Here is a 19,386-nt window from a genome sequence, read left to right as displayed (position 1 = left end):
TGTCCCCATAAAATGACTAAATTACCATTTCATTCTTTCAAAGCCACAAGTGTCGGTAGACAGACAGCACTGGGAGCTGTCTTCCCCACATCACTGTTTCCCTCTCTGTTCTTTTTTTTTTTCTTTGAATCATATACATGAAATGGCAATTCAAGCCTTGCAAAACACTATGTAATAAATAATATTAAGGTTTGTTGAGGAAAGATGGATCCGTAAGAAGTTAATAATATAAGAAATATTTATGCTTGATTTTATCCTCGGGTGATATTTATCTTATCCACAAATATCATATAAGAGCATGAGTTTAAATCCCATCAAAAGTAAATCTTCACATTTTTTTTGGTGAGCATGGTGCTCAAAACAATATTAACTACTGTTAAAAAATTCTCCACACTTTAAAAACTTCTTTTAAATTGAGTACAACAAAGTGATATATGTTAGCCACCCTTTTGAGAAATTGTATTGGTATGGAATTGGTCTGCCTTCCACTTGAAAAAGACATTTGAAGAGTTGAAAAAGTAAGTTTGGATTTTGCGTAAAAAACGTCAAAATGGTCATATATTACATAAAAAAAAAAGTAGTAGATTGGATAAATAAAGTGAGTTAAACCTTGATACAATGGGTCACATTGAATTATGACATGTATACAAAAATAATAATAATTACGTTTGACAAAATCATCAAAACTCATTCCATAACTTTATAACATAATAAAAATGTCAGCATCTTCCCTAATAAAACCAAATGTCCCCATTTGATCATTTCTATTAATTAAAAGGGTCCACTCTTTAAGATGCTTTCTTTGAAAAAACATTAAAATAAATAAATATATATATGTATATAACACTACTATAGTAATGCATGGAATGAAAAGAAAAGCATACCTTTTTTTTATATATTTATATAAATTATATTTGGTACAAATTTTCTCGAGAAAATTATGAAAATTTTCTTAAGGGGTGGTGGGTTTAGGGTTATTAGGTTGCTTGAAAGCGACAGTGGGAGCAATCCTACAACTCCGCCTCTGATGTTCAAGCACGAGTTGAGCGGCGAAACCATCGAGTTTCTCGAAGTTGGTTTGGTCGGCCAGCCTTTTGCCTCCGAACAACACGGACTCTACGTTCTTCTGCTTCAGCATTTCCTCGGCTATGGCGATCAGCATCTTTACGTTGCTGGGGCTGGGGTCTGTGTCTACGTTTGGGCCACACTGTCCTAAACTGGTCCCATTTGCCTGTCGCACCAAATATTTCATTTCAGAAAATTATAATGAAGATGCAATGTTGATTTTCATCTATCAGGTTTAGGGTTTCTATATCAATTTTAAATATTTTAGGGAAGAAATAAATGAAAACTCCAATCTTTCTAGGTTCGCAAGCAAACAATTAAGGTTTGTACAAAAAGTAAATTAAATACTAAAAAAAAAAAAGAGCCTGTTTTCAACAAAACTGAACAGAAGGACGGGGGAAGAGAAATAAATAAATGAAGGGACCAAATTATTAAGGGACTCCACCACTTAATATTTATTTTCCTCAACACCTTTATGGGTAGGTTAAAAATCATAAAAACCAACACTCACACCCGAATCCGAATCCAAATATCATGGTGTATCGAATTGAACCCAGGACCAAATTTAATTATAGAATTGCATGTTTGCCACGCTATACTAGATATAGGGACGTGAAATCATAAACGGCATATTTTTAGCTTTACTCAAATGATGTCCCCATACAAGCTTTTACTTCTTACAAACAACCCCCCTCAATCGCAGGTCCTTTTTTTTCTCAAGTGTTGAAAACATTCCTATATTATTCAATAACTTGGAGGACTAAACAAAACTTTTCTATTACAAGAAAAAAGAAATTCTTAGACAATTCAACGGCTGCTTTAGGTCCCCATTTTCAAAGAAATGTCAATTGGTATCTATAAAATCCAGAATTACTTAGCTTAGCAGTAAACAACAATAAGGAAAAAATGGGAAATCAGAAAGCATGAATGGCCCCCATTGAACCCCTACTTCAAGAATTCCAAAGTGTAAAAGACAAAGACTCCTATTACCAGCCTGGTTTCCATTGTCTTGGAAAGGACCAAAGACCGAAGTTTTAACTGTCTATTTTCTCAACATTCATGTATGGGAATAAAAAAGATAAAAGTTGTGAGTTGTGAGACTGAGATAGAATACCTGAATTCTTACGTAATTGCTGCTTCTGCAGTGTCCGAAAGCCATGGCAACTGCTTGGTCCACCGAGTCGGCTGAGCCGTCACCGGATATTCGAGCCATCGGTTTAGCCCAATCCTTGACCTTCCAATTCTTGACTTTTTCATATTCGTAGCTTATCTCGAGTAGCGAACCGGTCCCCAGGGACAACACTAATATATCCTCGACCCCTCTAACAAAAGGAAACTCCTGTTTATTATGCAACACGTGCGTAATTGCGGCGGCGGTCGGGTTGCTCATTGCCAACCCACCATCAACCGCCACGCAACTAGTTTGACCATCTACAGACCGCATCTTGACCGGTTCGAATAATCCCGGTTCTGCCGACGTGGCACGACAAACCTCCCATAATGGGAAATCGAAACTGTCCGTCTCCAAGGCGTCCGCCCTCGAGAACAGGAACGGCGCCGTACTGGAAAGATCGTAACACGGGATCAAAACCGGTTTCAGTGTATCCTTCAACGTCAAACTCCTTCCGTCCGCCGTGAACGTCTCCTTCACCGCCTTTTCCAAACCGGTCGAACTTGGCCCGGTCGAACCGATTTTAAAAAACTTGTTTAAAATACCGCCGTTTTTACTTTTCCCGGACCTGTACATCCGCTTCCCATTCTCAGCAAGGAACCGCCACGTCTCCTCGGCGGTAAAAATCGGGCGGCTGTTATCTTTGGTGGCGAAAAGCATGGCGGTGAAGATACCACCGACGCCAGAACCGGCGGCCACGTCGAAAAAATCGGCGATTCGAGCATTTGGATTACCCGACTTGGATTTCAACGCGTGTTCGAGATAAGCCAAAGCTTTACCGCTCAGAATTCCCCGCATGCCGCCGCTGTCGATACTCAAAATACATATTTTACCCCTCTGGTTCTTGATCGCCGACATCGGATTCTCATCGCCCGGTTGAACCAACGGCAGCGATTCAGATGCCGGCGAGATCGGTTTCGGAATCCATAGCTTCTGCTGATCATCGTAGCCAAACAAAAACTTACTTTCAAGAATCGAAAAGATTTCGTAACTTAATTTATCAGTGTCGATGCTCGGTTCTTGCATCTCCGACGAAGTAGTCGACGACATTATCAAAAGACTCAAAAAAACCCAAAATCCAAACACCAAAAAGAAAAAAGAAAAAAAAACCCTTTTTTATATGAAGTCAAACTATTTTTTTTGCATACTCCGATTAATTGCTATTTCTTTTTTCGACAACCTTGAGATTAACGCCACTTTCTCACCTGAAAATTTTCGTCTGCCAAAATGGAATTTTTTTTTTGGTGAGTTTAGCTTCAAAACAATAACAAAATTAACAGCGAATAATAATAAAATCAGTAGTATAAAAATGAAAAAAAAATTCCCCGAAGTAAGTATCACCTTATTTGAAAAGAAGGTTCAACCAACATTTACCAGCTTCTAAATCGTTATCTTCATAATAAAAAGCAAAAAAAATTAAAAAAAATCGAATTCTTCTTCAAATTCAAGCTTTTGCCCTTCGAGAGATCACAAAATTTTCTATTTCGTTAAGTGAGCATCAAAGACAACAAAAGTAGCCGTCGAAAAAGAAAGCCAAAACCCCAAAACAAGACAAAGAAAAGAACCCAGAAATAAGAAAGGGAAGGAGGCAAAGGCAAGAACAATAGCAGCAGTTTGCTTTCAGAGGATGTCTGTTCCATTTTAGCCTTGTAAGTTATGTATTTAAATATAAGCTCATTTTTTTACCATTTCGTGAATTAAAAAAATGGGTAAACCAACGGAAGTAATTGTTCGTTGGTTTTTGATCTAACGGTCGACATGTTTCGATACTATTGGTCCGTGATCAACGGTCAAAATAAGTTAAAATATATAGCTATAGATAATTTTATTTTTTTAATCTCGCACGCTTGTCGTTAACCGCGTGGGGCCAAGGCGCCACCACCGTCGGCAAAAGAATGGAGGAGCACCACTAATTATGGCCAAAAACATATGAACTTTTGATGGACAAATTTACCCTTTGTGTCAAAAAGTGGGTTTCCATTTTCGATAAAAAAGAGCTTGTGGGGTCAAATATTTGAAGAGTGGGAGGAAAAAGTGTTTTCCTTTTTAAACTCTTTTACTGTGCGGTGAAAACTAATGGAGTAAAGCAGTGAAAATTATTGTTTTGGGGGGACAAGGTGGTCAACAATTTGACTAAAGTTGTGATTAAATAAATTAATATTTATTTACAATTTGGCCGTTTTATTGTAGGGTTGAATTCCAAAGGGTGTACGTTACAAACCTTTAAAATATAATATTTAAATTCTTTAATTTAATTAATTGAATTGAATTGACAAATTTTTATTCCCATTTTTAGAAGTCTTTATTTATGAGTAATTATTGTACAAATTCTAAGCATGCACAAATCCATGGAAAATAAATTAAAAACATGCCTACTTAATTAATACTCAATGGCTCACCCTATAACAAAACTTTTATACATTTTTTTGGCTTAATATAACATTTAGTACCTAAATTTTATACTTTTTCCTAATTTGATACCTAACCTTTTTTTTGCCCAATTTGGTATCTAAACTTGACAATTTTTTCCTAATTTGGTACTTAAACTTTTTTGGGCTCAATTTGGTAGTTGAACTTGGCTTTTTGTCTTCTTAATTTGGTACCTAAGCTTTTTTTAGGTTCAATTTGGTACTTAAATTTATTAAATGTTATACAAATTACGTAAAATACTAACGGTGTTAAAAAAAATTTATGCTACAAAAATAGTGTCATTATTAGAGGAAATTCTTGTTTAAAAAATAAGTATCGAGCTATGATTAACAAATTAATATTAGATAAGAAAAAAATTAAAACCCCAAATTAAAAGAAATTCATTATTTTTGGTTAATAAAATAATTAATTAATTAAAACTAAAAGTAATTGAACATATAAAATACAATAAAACATCATATCTGTCACATGTCTGGCATACATTGATTATTTTTGCTATCTCATAAAAAATAACATTTTTAGCATATTTGAGTAGTTTGTAAACCATTTGACAAGTACCAAACCGAACAAAAAAAAGATTAGGTATCAAATTAAGAAAAAGAGTTAAGTTCAGGTACCAAATTGGACCTCAAAAAGATTATGTACTAACTTAAGAAAAAGTGTCAAGTTTAGGTACTAAACTAGGAAAAAAATGTCAAGTTCAAGTATTAAATGTTATATTAAGCCATTTTTTTTAATTTGTTGTGTTGATATTATATTCACTTAAGACATAATTTGTTATGAGTTTGAATTTTTTTCCAATTTGGTACATATATTTAATAAAAGTTATATATTTTGGTTTCTAAAGGTAATAATGTTAACTTTTTAGTGTATAATTCGAGTTTTAAAGTTAATTAGATGGAAATACATAATTAGCTAATAATATTAGCAATTAACTTTCAATAAATCAACCTTATAACTCGAATTAAATCATATTCATCAGATTGTATATTACAAATTAAAGATAAAATTAAACAAATTCACAATTAACACTAAATTTATTCTATTAACAAAATTATGAAAAATTCAATCTTAATTGTGTTAGCAATTAATTTTCATCGAATTAACCCTAAAATAAAAATTATACACTAAAAAATTAACATTGTTTACCTTTAGATACCAACATATAAGTAGCACACTAAAAAAATGTCAAACTCTACTACCAAATAATATATTAAATTTATTATATATATATATATTTAAAATGGATCTACTATTATATATGTATATATTTTAAATTTTGTTAGACCAAAATAAGGAACTTCTAATTTCTATCTAAATAATCAGTTATTATAGGTAGTTATTTAAAAAAAAAAAGTGAAACTTCTTTTAATATTTTAACCTTATTGTTGTTTATGAGAGTCAATGGTCAATATTATTCTAGATTGAGTTGGGATTTTTTTTCAAGTTGGAGATAAGGGTTTATCGAGCCAAAACTTTTTGTTGGATTGAGCAAAAATTATAAATTTTATGATGGTAAAAATGTAATTTTATTATTTTAATAATTCATATTTTTATAATTTTTAAAGGATTAAATCAAATTTTTATACTTTTAAAGGGTCAAAGTGTAATTTTATATTTATTAATTTAAATTTTAAAATTTTAAAAGTTCTAAATGAAAATTTTTTCATTTTAGGAAGGGCCGGGCCCTTGCGAATCTCCCCTAGTTTCGCTCCTGCGTCTGTCACCCCATTAATATCATTTGAGGCTTGGATTCAAACTATTACCATTGGCAAATGACTACCATTTCTTTTGTATGTGATTATGCGTTTGTCCGACGAAGCACTTTCCCTATATAAAATCCACCTTCAACTCGAACTTTCAACAGAGTCATACGACAATACCAAATTTATTGAATAGTCAACGGATTTTAAATATACGACACTTAAAAATCTTGTCGCAAAAGAATTAGCCCTCCTATGCTTATGTCATAATCTCATATCAAATTTATTGTTGAATAAAACACAGTGGTAGGATAAAGATACTTTTAAGTTAGTTTTAAAATTGAAGTAATTTAGTAACTCAAGTTACCTATATGGACATAATAAAGTATATTTGCTGACATTGTTATTTTGCTATTGCTTCTTCATCAATCACAAAAATACATCACATTTTTGTTAGAAACAAAATTTTATTTATTTTGTTTGAAATTGTCAAAAGTTTTTATTGCTAAAAAAATTATTTTATATGAAATAAACAATTATTAGGATTATTTATAAAATAATTTAAGGTACGTTTACTTATGATTAATGTAAAAATAGATTAGATACTATAGCGATATTGTGGCGTAACAAAAAATAAACTAAACACACCATACCGTACCGTATCGTTTGTCCAAACTTACAGTTAAATTATTCCCAAATTTTTTTTTAAAAAAAATTATATACTTGCTTTTATAACCCAAAAGATAATGCATGGATATTTTATAAATTTTAGCCATGCGTGACATATGATTGTATAACTTGTTAAGCTAAAGAGACTTTTTTTTATTTTATTGATAAAAATTCTAAATTCCATAAATAATACCATTTGTTATTAGAAGGTAAATCTTGGATTTAATTATTGTATTTTAATTTAATTATTTTTAATTTTTATATTTTTCTAATTTTAATTTATTTTGTCATGACTAAATAATAGTTGTTAAATTTGTTAAGTTTTAAATTTTACTATTTCTAAAATATTATGTAACAAACATATTATTAAATGTGTAATGACATGCCAAGTTGCTATTTTCACATCATATTCATAGAAAAAGTCATGTTATTTTAGTTAATGGATTTAATAATTATCATTTGAGTTGAGATTAAAATTTTAAAATTCGAAAAAAGTATAAAAACTAAAATTGATTAAATTGAAGAATAGGGACTAAACTCACAATTTATGGGACCAACAGTATAATTTGACATAACTTTAATGAAGTTAACGGCTACGGTTTAGGTCAGAATTGAAATTTTAAAATTTAAAAAAGTATATGGACTAGCATTGAACAATTCGAAAAGCACAATGACTACAATTGACTATAGACTAAATCTACAATTTATGCATGTAAGGGCAAAGCTAAAAATATTTCTGGAGGCCGAAATTAAATTATATATTTTTATGAAAGCTAAAATACAATTTTTTATCTTTTTAATTTTTAAAAAACTAAATCAAAATTTTATCATTTTTGAGAAATAAAGTGCAATTTTACCACTTAAAATTTTTATAAATTTGAAAATATTAAAAATAACAATTTCTATTTTAGTGAGGCTTAGGCCTTGCCCATCTCGTGTTACCCTGTATACATAATACAAGTATGAATAATATTTTTGAACAAATTAAAATATTATTTTCCATAAAAATTAAAATTTTCAAAAATTTATTTCTCCTCCTCCAAATAATATTTTACCAATAGCAAAATTGACCTTTTTAAAATGAGTAATTGTAGCAACAAAGTAATTTTAAGAGGAAGGCAAATGATTTGAGAGAGACTGTTCATGACGTGAAGTCCTCTTCAATCAATTCCACCCTTCCTATTTTTATTTTTTCTCTATTTATTTTGTTTTTTTGACATTTTCAATCAATTAAATAAAGTTTAATAAATAAAGGGAAAGTTGTGAGAGGCTCCTTCTAAGATTTTTTAGGTAATCAATAATAATATCACATGAAGATTAGATTTAAAAAAAAAAGTCCATTATCTTCTTGTAATTTCAATTAGCTTTTGTATAAAAATTAAATATATATATATAATTTACTTTAAATATTTTTAAAGCATATGTTATTGCATCATTTTATTAAAAACTTTTAAATACTATTTTTATAAATAATTAATATTTTCTATTTATGCTTTACATTGATTTGATTATTTGTTTATAAAGTAAAATTTTGAAAACTAAAATATACTTCAAGCAAGATTTTCAAAACTAAACATGTGATCAAATTGATTAGATCACTAGTTTGTATGGTTCAATTGAATAGACTATTAAAAAAGAAAAAAATATTTAAAAAAAAACACAGTTCAATCAGTTTTTAGCTTTCTTCAACCAGTCTTATTGGTTTGCATGTCAACTGGTCTGATATCATGACTTTAAGGCTCTACATTTCAAATATTTGAAATTTAATCTTACTATTTTTATTTTCAATAATTTAATCTCTATATGTTTTAGATTTATAAATCTACTTTCAAATTATTTATAACCATGTAATATTTTAATTGAAAAGTTAACGATATTAACTATATGAACTAATTAATTAATTATAAAATTTTTAACTAATTTAAAACATTATAAGATGTTTAGAAATTAATGTATAAAGATTAAATCCCAATTTAAACATATTAAAAAGATTAAAATTAAAAATTAACCACTTTTATAAAATGTTAAAAGGAAAATCAAATATGTGACATGTAACAGCATGAGAAAAATACTTTAGACCCTACTTTTAATATATATATATATAATGGAAAAGGCACTGAAAAGGGTGTTCACCATAGGACTCCTTCAACATAATACAACAGCATAATTTGCAAGAAGTTTTATTCAACAAAATTTGTTATATATATATATATATAAAACATGAATGTCATTTTTCTTTCAAATTTCAATTTTAATCTGAAAGGACCTTTTATGGTCCATGTTTAGCCATCCAATTAAGTCCAAATTTATTATGAATAATTTAATTATATTATTTTAAAAAAATAAATATGATATAATTGAGGTGTAGGTATAAATTTTGGAAAAAAAAATCAAACCAACTTAATTTAATCTTATCCATCAACACTTGTATTCTCAATTTTATAATTCTAAATTTGATTAACGCAACTACTCATGCTCAACATGTTTTTTTTATATATATAATCAAATAATGAATATCATTTTTTTTAAAAAGGGAAAAAAGAATAATCCAAAATTAATAATAAAGAAAAAAAAGGAGGAAAAAGGCAAGTTCCACATTTTGCTTTCCTTCACGCAACAAAATCAGTGTTCTTATCCTTTTGTTATTATCATCAATTTCCAGAGCTTTAGTATTGGTGTTAAGCTTAATGTTAATGATGAAGAATGGCATGCTAATATTGACTTTAAGGAACCACCACTATTGAATCTAATAGGTTATATTCACAATTGAAACATGGTTTGATTCCATGTTATATACAAAACCCAGATCTGTTGTCCGTGTTTTGACTCATATTTGTTAATAATTTTAAAATTGTGTTCATCCTTTCTTCGTTTTTTTTAATTATGGGTGTTTGTATATATATATATATATATTTAAGATAGATGAATTTGTTTGTGAACATTAATATTCATAAACAATATTAATGAATAAAAAAATACTATAAGTAAATTAAATAAGCACAAAAAACTATAATAGTATTACTTAAAATAATCGAACAATAAAAACAAGTTTGATTTATTAAATGAGCTTTAATTGAACATAAATAAAATTGTTCATGAATATAAATGAACTAAGCGTACTTTGTTTGTGTTCGGTTCGTTTAAAAAACGAGCTTAAAAATCTTATTCATATTTATTCATTTAACTTGACAAATGAACATACACAAATAAACTCAAATTGTTTATCGAACGTTGTATTTATTTATAGCTCTAATTATATTTAATCATCTCATTTAAAGAGCTTCGTTGATTCAGTTGCTTTAACCAAGAAGGATTTGCCCATGGAAAAACTTGTTCAACTTAAGATTACCATGCACCCCTCACATGTACCACCGAAAAATGAAGTCTCGATGTCAAGTCTCATCAAGGCTCACTCAAAGATTCCGTCTATCACTTTCAATAAAACCTTTCATAATTTTACTACGAACTCCATATGATACTATTAAGTCATGGCCTAACAAGGCTTTCCTTAGCTCTACGATCAACTTTAGGGTTAGATCACTTGTACACGAGCCCACTCTTGACTCTTCTTCTATATAAACTACTTCCTCCTCTAAGAAGAGTCTAGCCCTTCTTCACCATTCAAATTCCCCTTCATCTCTCAAGTCTTCCTGGAATCCTCTTCTAATAACTCTTAACAAAATCGCATGAACTACACTTGGCCGTTGCTTTTAAGCCCTATATATTATCAACAAATTCATAAATTTGTTAAAGTACTACTAAAACTCTCACTACTAAATTGATTGAGTAAACTTAACTCTTTCACAAGAAATCTTTGAAATATTCATGTTTATAAGTTATAACCTTTCTTTAAACACTTGACTAACAGATTTTTTTTTTTAAAATTACTTCCTTTAGTCCACTAACTACTTGGATATGGTCTTTGATGATTAATAACTTGTAAGACAAAAGGCATTTAGTCCACTAATTACGGTAGATGGTCTCTATAAGCATGATTAGAATGAAGTGGAATTTATCAAAATCACAAGCTTTTTATTAGGAAAACTAACCTTGTATTGGAATATTTTAGTTGACACCAACTAACCTCCAAATTCAACAATTTTTCTTTTTGCTATAGTCGTAACACAATGGAATCATTGTGTCCTTCAATTTAATTCAATGGGTTACAATAATCTCTATTACAATTCATATAAAACCCCAAATATATTTTTTCTAAAAAACAATTAAGTGAAGGGAGATTGTTGCAAATTCAATTTAAAGCATGTCAAAATTTTCAATTCAACATAAAATTATTTTAGTTGTTTTTTTCACTATTTTTAAAATATGATATCCAAAAAATCTGATTCTAATTTTATTGTTTATAATATTTTTTTATTGTACATGTTTAGCATTAAGTTTTGGGAGGTTTAATTAAAATTTTTAAAAGTTTTGAGGGTTTTAGTGAGAATTTCTAAAAATTTTGATAAGTCTAATTAAAAATTTTAGAGATTTTATGAAAATTAAAAAAAAAAGACTCCAATTGATTTTTTTTTTAAAAATTCTACCATTTAATAGTAAATTTTAAAAATTTTGAGGAGGCTAATTAAAATTTTTAAAAATTTTGAGGAGGCTAATTAAAATTTTTAAAAAAATTTAAAGATATATTAAAAATCTGCCTTTGTAAATAAATAAATAACGATAATCACATTGAAGAAAAGGTCTTCATAAATTGGATAAAATCGAAATTGAGTTGAGTTTATATATGGTATCGATACCATACTTAGTTTTCCAAGCTTAGTCCCTATATAAGCATCAGAATTTATTTAAACTCATCTTAACTCAAACTTATTTAAAATTACCTATATTATTTTTTATTTCATATTCATTAATTAAAAATATCGTTATACATTTTTCATAAAAACTTAATTAAATTTTCGATTTTTTACTAAGTAATTTTTTTTATTCTTTAATAAAACTAAGAGTTATTTTACTAATTAAAAAGCCAGGTACAAAAACAGCTGTGGTGATGTGTGCACGTGTGGGTGGGAGTGTTAATGGCATTTATTAAGCCAGGGAATGGGGGGAGTGTTAGACTTAAATACTAGTAATAGTTATATTTTATTTTGGTATAATGTTTTCCTTGGCCCTCCAACTTAAAAAAAATTCATTTTGGCCCTTAATTTAATTTTTCATCTGTTTTAACCCTTAAACTTGCATTTTTGTCAAATCATCCCCAAAATGATGGGAAAGTCGTTAACTTTCCTGATGTGACATACACGTGGATTGTTGCGTGGATGACATGTCAACATTTAATTAATTTTTTAAAAATTCAAAAATATTAAAAAATATATATGATATATTTTAATAATTTAAAACTTCTAAAAATATTTTTTAAATTTTTTTAAGTTTAAAAAAGGAATTAAATGCTGACATGTCATCCACTTAGCAATCCACATCAGTGAAGTTTAAAAACATTAACTTTTCATTCATTTTGGGGTGATTTGACAAAAAATACAAGTTTAAGGGCTAAAAAAATAAAAAATTTAAATGGATGTCTAAAATAACTTTTTCATAAAGTTGGAGGGCCAAATAAATTATTACGCCTTTTATTTTTCTACAACAATTCAACAAACTTTAATATTTGTAAAAATGTTAAATTATACCATAATTCTCTATACTCTTCTTAAATTTAGAATTTAGTCTACTTTTATTTTTAGAAATTTAGTCCCTCCATTTTTCAAAATTAGGTCTAACTTGTCGAAACCATTTTTTGGGAAAAACGGGGATCGACTTTGGTTTTGAAAAGAAAACGAAAATTGGGAGTCGCCACCAATCTTTTTGGTTTAGATGCAATTGGATCACCTAAAAATTTGGTCGTTTTAATAAAACATTTCGATTTATTAAAACAATGATTTTGGTCTACGAAGTTTGAGAAAACGGGTTTGGGAGTCGGTTACGTACGAGGAAGGATTAGCACCCTCGTAACGCCTTAAATTGGCACTTAATTGATTAATTAATATCTTGATGTTGAAAATTTGAAAAGGTCTTGCAATCAATTTTAAAATACGATCCCTTGATATGAATGTTTGAAAAACTTGAATTGGATAATAAGATTCTCTTGTTTCGAAGAAATACGATGTCACATCCAACACGTAGGACACGATATTTCAACCTTCGACACCAAAATCGTCTCGTAATTTCCAAAATTTATGTATTGAAAATTTAAAAAGGATATTTGATCGTTTAGTCAAACAATGAATTGAAACCCAACACGTAGGGCACAATTTCTCGAAATTTCCAAACGCCAAATATTGCCTTGTCTAAAAATCTCAAAAAGAATGCAATAGTATGAAACAATTAAGATTCTCTTGTCCAACACGTAGGACACGATATTTCAAACCTTCGATACCGAAATCGTCTCGTAATTTCCAAAATTTATGTATTGAAAATTTAAAAAGGATATTCGGTCATTTGGGTCAAACGAAATAAATCGAAACCCAACACGTAGGGCACGATCTTTCGAAACTCCAAAAAATAGAATATTGCCTTTATTTGAGTAAAAACGAGTGCGACATTTAGCAATGTGCATTTATTTTGTTTGAAGCAAAACAAATATGTTGGAGCGTGATATATGGTATGATTTGAACTAGATAAAACGAAATATATGATAAAGCACGGAGTAGTAAAACGTAAATTAGATACAATGTTGATGAACGTTGACAATATGGAGATATAAATAATGATTTCTAGAACATGTAATGGCAACATTAATAAGCATAAAGAAAAACAAATATATAAAAAATTAAATATAAAATAACTTAAAAGATATAATAAGATAATTTTAAACAAATACCACGTATATAAGGCTTAACATAGAAGCTATGAAAACAATTTAAAGTTAGCAATTCGAAGTAATTAATATACAAAAAGATTTTAAATAAAATAAGGCAACTTACAATATATAATATATAATATATAATACTTTGAAATTACATGCAAAAGGTTTAAAACATGTAAAAGGGAATCTTAATATAAGCAGTATATATACGATAAAAGGTTTAGTATAAATAATATATATATAAAATAAATAATGTATAAAGAATTTAGGATGAATTATATATGAAAATTCGGAAATAGACAATCCATAAAAAGAGTATAAGAATAAAGTATATATAAATTTATGATAATAAATAGTCCAAAAAAATAAAAAAAAATAATGGTAATAATAATAATAATATGTGAAAGAGTTTAAAATAAATAAATAAAACAATGTAAAGTAATTAATATATATAAAAATATTCAAAGTGACATATGTTAAAACAATTTGAGAAGAATACTAAATAAAAGTTTAAGAATGAATACTATATAAAGTAGTTTAAACTAAATATTATACGTAAAGATTTAAAAATACATAACATGTAAAAATGATTTAAAACAAATGACTTATATAAAAAACAATATCTAAGGTAGATAATACATAGCAGTTAATAGTCAATATACAACAAGATTTAAAATAAATAAAACAAGTGAATTTAATAAAATTGGTAAAGCAAATTTAGAACACGGTTCATAAAACAAATCTAAAGAATTAACACGTAAATCCAAAATAAATAAACGATGGAAGAAATAACAAAGAAAATCAAACTGGAAATAAAATAAAATTAAAAGCAAAAATAATGATAAAATAGGAGCACGGGGTCGAAATAAAAAAAAAACGCAAGATTTGAGGACTAGATGGGCAAAAATCCAGCTTCTGGACACGTGTCCGTTATCCATTGCGTCCACGCGTTTGGGACCAAAATGATAATCGAGCAGATCTATAACACCCCTTACCCGTATCTGACGCCGGAACAGGGTACGAGGTATTACCGCACTTGAGTACTTGTAATCATTTGAAAGCGAGACATAAAATTTCATCGAAGTTTAAAATTTTTCAAACATATATAATTTGTCCCTTAAAAAGAGCTTACAAGGCCCATATCATGCTTTAATTCAACCACACACATAGGCAAGCATGTACATTCATAAATTGCATCATTTAATTAATAACATAATCAAGACTATCTACATTAAATTACTTTATACAATAGAGACCTTCAAATAACATAAATCAGTATTTTAAGCCAATTCCTAGCAACTTAATAACAATTAAACGAGTCTCCATACATGCCAAAGACTTAAAATACTTTAAAACTTTTATATGTCGATCAATAGTTTGATAGTATGATTTAACCTCCGGTGACCTCTAACTCGAGCTAACATCTTCGACACTATAGGAAAAATGAAAGGAAGGGAGTAAGCATTATAGCTTAGTAAGTAAGTATGTAAATATTAATAAAAAATACATTATCATACTTTAAACAAAGTCACAATATGTTCCCGGAATATTACCATCACAAACACACATACTTTCACTATTACAATCATAAACAGGTTCAAAATAAATTGTCTAGCAGAGTGTCTGCAACTAAATTATTTATTTCTGGAGCTACAGAACTCTAAATTACAAACCGTTAATTTTAATTGAAATTAGATTCACATATATTCTTACCATAAAATTTTCAGAATTTTTGGTCTAGCCAATTAGTACAGTTTATTCATTGAAGTTACCCCTGTTTCACTACTCAACTGTTCTGACCACTCTTTACTACGAATCAATTTTCTCCTCGTACAGAATTCAAAGGATGTTCTAATTTATTTCATTTGAAACTAGACTCATTGAGGATTTCAAGCATATAAATTATATTCCATAATTATTTTTTTAAAATTTTAAATGATTTTTCTAAGTTAGAATAGGGGATCACGTAGTCATTCTGAACCAGTCTCTCAAAAACTTAAATATCTCATAATATATAATTCCTTTTCTTGCTCTGTTTCTGTTATATAAAAATAGACTCATTAAGCTCTAATTTGATATCTCATTCAGTCTCTGATTCAATTTTTACTATTTTTGGTAAATTTTTAGATTCACGTCACTGCAACTATCCAGAACAGTTTTATTGTCAATTTTGATCTTTCACACTTCAATTGTATTCATCACTTTCCCATAACAATCTTTCCAATTTCCAATCACATATCGAACATATTGCTCCTAAGTTACACACGTATATACTTACACTTATCATCACAAAGTCATACACAATTTCATTTAATCAATTTCCCAGTTGAACGCTTCGGAATAATAACAGATACGAGATGGTATCGCACACAGCCCACCTTTAAAATCGAAGCTCTCTTGTACACATAGTGGCCTTCACTTAGCACCACTCATGTGACCTAGCTCGATTGTACACATAATTTTGGCTCTCTTGTACACATGGTGAACACTTAGTACCATCCATGTGACCTAGCCAGTTTATCTCGTAGCTCTCTTGTCTACATGGTGTCCTTCACCTGGAACCACGCATGCGACCCAGCTACATATATCCCGTAGCTCTCTTGTACACATGATGTGCACTCAGCACCATACATGTGACCTAGCTACATACCATCTGTATCATCCAATCTTTCTGAAGGTTTAACCAGGATTTCTCTCTCTTTCTAATACTTGATTCCATACTTCCAATAGTCAATTATGATTCAAAAATCAGCTACAATACATAAAATATGCTGAAATACAAAAACATAATAAAGATAATGTATTATTTACATACAAACTTACATACTTTCTCATTTCCATGTCGAATTAATATTGAACATTTAAATCATCATAATTATACTTACTTTCAACACCTCGGAAAACATAGTAAATATATCAATTTTACATTGAAACATGCATAAATTAATGCTTATTATACATATGAACTTACCTCGATACAAAAACGGCCATTTTACTAACTTTCTCGATTTTCGATTTTTCTCCTATTCTAGATTCAAATCTCGTTTTCCAGGATCTAAAACATCACATTTTACTTATTTAATTAATTTAATATTCAAAACAGTCCTTAACTCAAACTTTGGGAAAATTACAATTTTGCCCCTAAACATTTGCATATTTACACTTTTGCCCCTAGGCTCGGGAATTAAACTTCATCCCTTATTCTTATGTTTTATGACATTCTGATCATTTTTCCCTTCTATGGCAACATCAAATTCTCACTCTAACACATAGTTATGAACAATAACAACTTTTACCGATTAAGTCGTTTTACTCAGTTTTGCTTAAAATTGCTTAGCAAAAGTTGTTTAACATAATTTCAGCCTTCATATTCTACCATAAAACATCAAAATAAACACATTTCACCTATGGGTATTTTTCCAAATATGAACCCTAGCTTAAATTATTGCTAGAATAAGCTTAATCAAGTTACCGGGATTCCAAAATCGTAAAGAACTTGAAAAACGGGGCTAGAACGGACTTACTATTGAGCTTGGAAAGCTTGAAAACCCTAGCCATGGCTTCCCCCATGCTAATTTCGGCCTCCATGAAAAAGATGAGTAAATTTTGGCTTTATTTTCCCTTTTTATTTCTTTTAATTACCAAATGACTAAAATGCCCTTAAGGCATTTCTTTAAAATTTTGTCCTATTCATGCCCATTTTTGTCCAAACGAAATATAATGGTCTAATTACCATTTAAGGACCTCCTCTTTAAACCCCCATTTCAATCAAGTACTTATGAATTAGAACACATATTTTGCAGCTTTTGCAATTTAGTCCTAAAAGTCCAATTAAGCACTTTATTAGTAAAATTACTTAACGATATTTTTACACAACATTTTAATAAATAAATAAACCTTAAAACTTAATCGAAATAAATTTTTTGACTTCGAATTCGTGGTTCTAAAACCATCGTTCCGTTTAGGCCCTAAATCGGGCTGTTACAACAACTTCTACAAATAAGCCCTAATAGGCAAATTAAACATGCAATCTATAAAATTTCTTATCAATACTCTAACACATGCATCTAATCACTCGGTAAATCATAAAAATTAATCGAAATAAACTTTTCTATCTTAGATTTGTGGTTTCGCAACCACTATTCCATTTAGGCTCTATTTCGAGATGTCACAAGATCCGTGGGGCCAAATTTGAAAATAAAAGGAAAATAAGCATGCGGATTAAATAAAGACAAATGAGAACGTGGAGGGACTGGGTTTTGTATATTAATAGGAGAATGTGTCCGTTTGTACTGCTGTTTAAATTAATTTTTTTTACTCTTTTATTTCTTCCATTTTTTTTTCTGCAAAACAAACAGAAGGAGAGTAGCCCCCTCTTCCCCATTTTCATTTGTGCTCTGCTAGGGTTTCAAAAGAAACCCATCATCGCACAAAGCCACCGAGGGGGGTGGCTCCAGCCACGCGAAGACCAGATTTTCAGCCCTTTTCAATAGAGCCGAAAGCAAAGCGCCTTACAAACTCAGAAAATGCGAAAGAAAAGGTCTCTCTCTTTTCCCTTTAAGTCAGATTCTGACGATGGAGAATAGATCCGTCGAGGTGACACGGGATTTCGGTGAGATTCCTTCACTTATTTTTTTAAAAATAGATTCGTAATAGAAACAAAAGAAAAATAATAGTAATAAACGAAATGAAACCAAAAAGTAAAGAAAGAAAATGAACATTCAACCTTTTGTTTTTTTTATTGCTCGATTATGCTCTGTGTAGCCTTTACAATATCTCGTTTTTAGGCTTATATAGCCGATAAATATATCGATTTAATATTATTGCTATCGTCTATGCTTTTGCTTGTTTTCTTGCTTTGTCTCTGCTCTGTCTTTTTTCCTTTTGCTCTACGGCCTTGCTTTGTTTCCTTTTTATGCTCTTTTTTGCTTTCTTTTGCAGGCATACAAGGGGTCAACGAGGCTGTAGACGGCCATTTCGATGAAACGGAGGTTGAACCTTGGGCGCCGTGCATGCCGAGGGCGCACATGGAGGCGCAACACCCTAAGCTGCTAGGTTTTTTTTTGTTTTATATTTTGGGCTATTTTTCTAGGCTAGGTTCTTTGGTTTGGGCCTGTATTTTGTTTGGGCCTTGTAGTGAAATGGACCATTATTATTATTTTTTATTTTGATTTTGGTTTCTGATGGGTCCGGGCAATTTTGGCCCATTAATAACTATTAATGTTATTTTGTTAAATCCAAGTTCACTACAACAACATTTTTTTCCAGTTACATTGTTATTAAGTGAGTATCTTTTTTCATTTCAAAATGTCACCCCAAAAAATTTAACAAAAAAACAATGTTAACAATTGAATTTGAAATTTGAAATCTATAGAGTTTAGGGGATAAATTTCAATTTTGTAAAGACTACAGGAATTACAATATATTTTAACCTTGTAAAACTATTACAAGGACAATAGCATAAAGTTTCGATATATAAGAAATAAAGCATAAAGGATACAAATAAAAGAAATCGTAATAAAACTTGACAA

General features: G+C 29.5%; 1 protein-coding gene and 1 long non-coding RNA gene across 2 annotated transcripts; one reads left to right on the top strand and one right to left on the bottom strand.

Moving 5' to 3' along the window:
- Nucleotides 1-867: 867 nt before the first annotated feature.
- Nucleotides 868-3,884, bottom strand: LOC107944626 (patatin-like protein 6). Its single transcript, XM_016878438.2, has 3 exons — nt 3,578-3,884; nt 2,180-3,455; nt 868-1,231 (listed from the first exon to the last, which is right to left on the bottom strand). The coding sequence occupies exons 2-3, from the start codon at nt 3,284-3,286 to the stop codon at nt 953-955; spliced, it is 1,386 nt and encodes a 461-aa protein (XP_016733927.2). The 5' UTR covers nt 3,287-3,455; nt 3,578-3,884; the 3' UTR covers nt 868-952.
- Nucleotides 3,885-18,107: 14,223 nt separating this feature from the next.
- Nucleotides 18,108-19,122, top strand: LOC121207731 (uncharacterized). Its single transcript, XR_005902846.1, has 2 exons — nt 18,108-18,467; nt 18,797-19,122. It is a non-coding gene; the product is annotated as an uncharacterized lncRNA (long non-coding RNA).
- The last annotated feature ends 264 nt before the right edge of the window (nt 19,123-19,386 follow it).

The sequence above is a fragment of the Gossypium hirsutum genome, chromosome A10 (genome assembly GCF_007990345.1).
Source record: "Gossypium hirsutum isolate 1008001.06 chromosome A10, Gossypium_hirsutum_v2.1, whole genome shotgun sequence".
NCBI lineage: Eukaryota > Viridiplantae > Streptophyta > Magnoliopsida > Malvales > Malvaceae > Gossypium > Gossypium hirsutum.
This window is presented reverse-complemented; position numbering and strand designations above follow the sequence as displayed.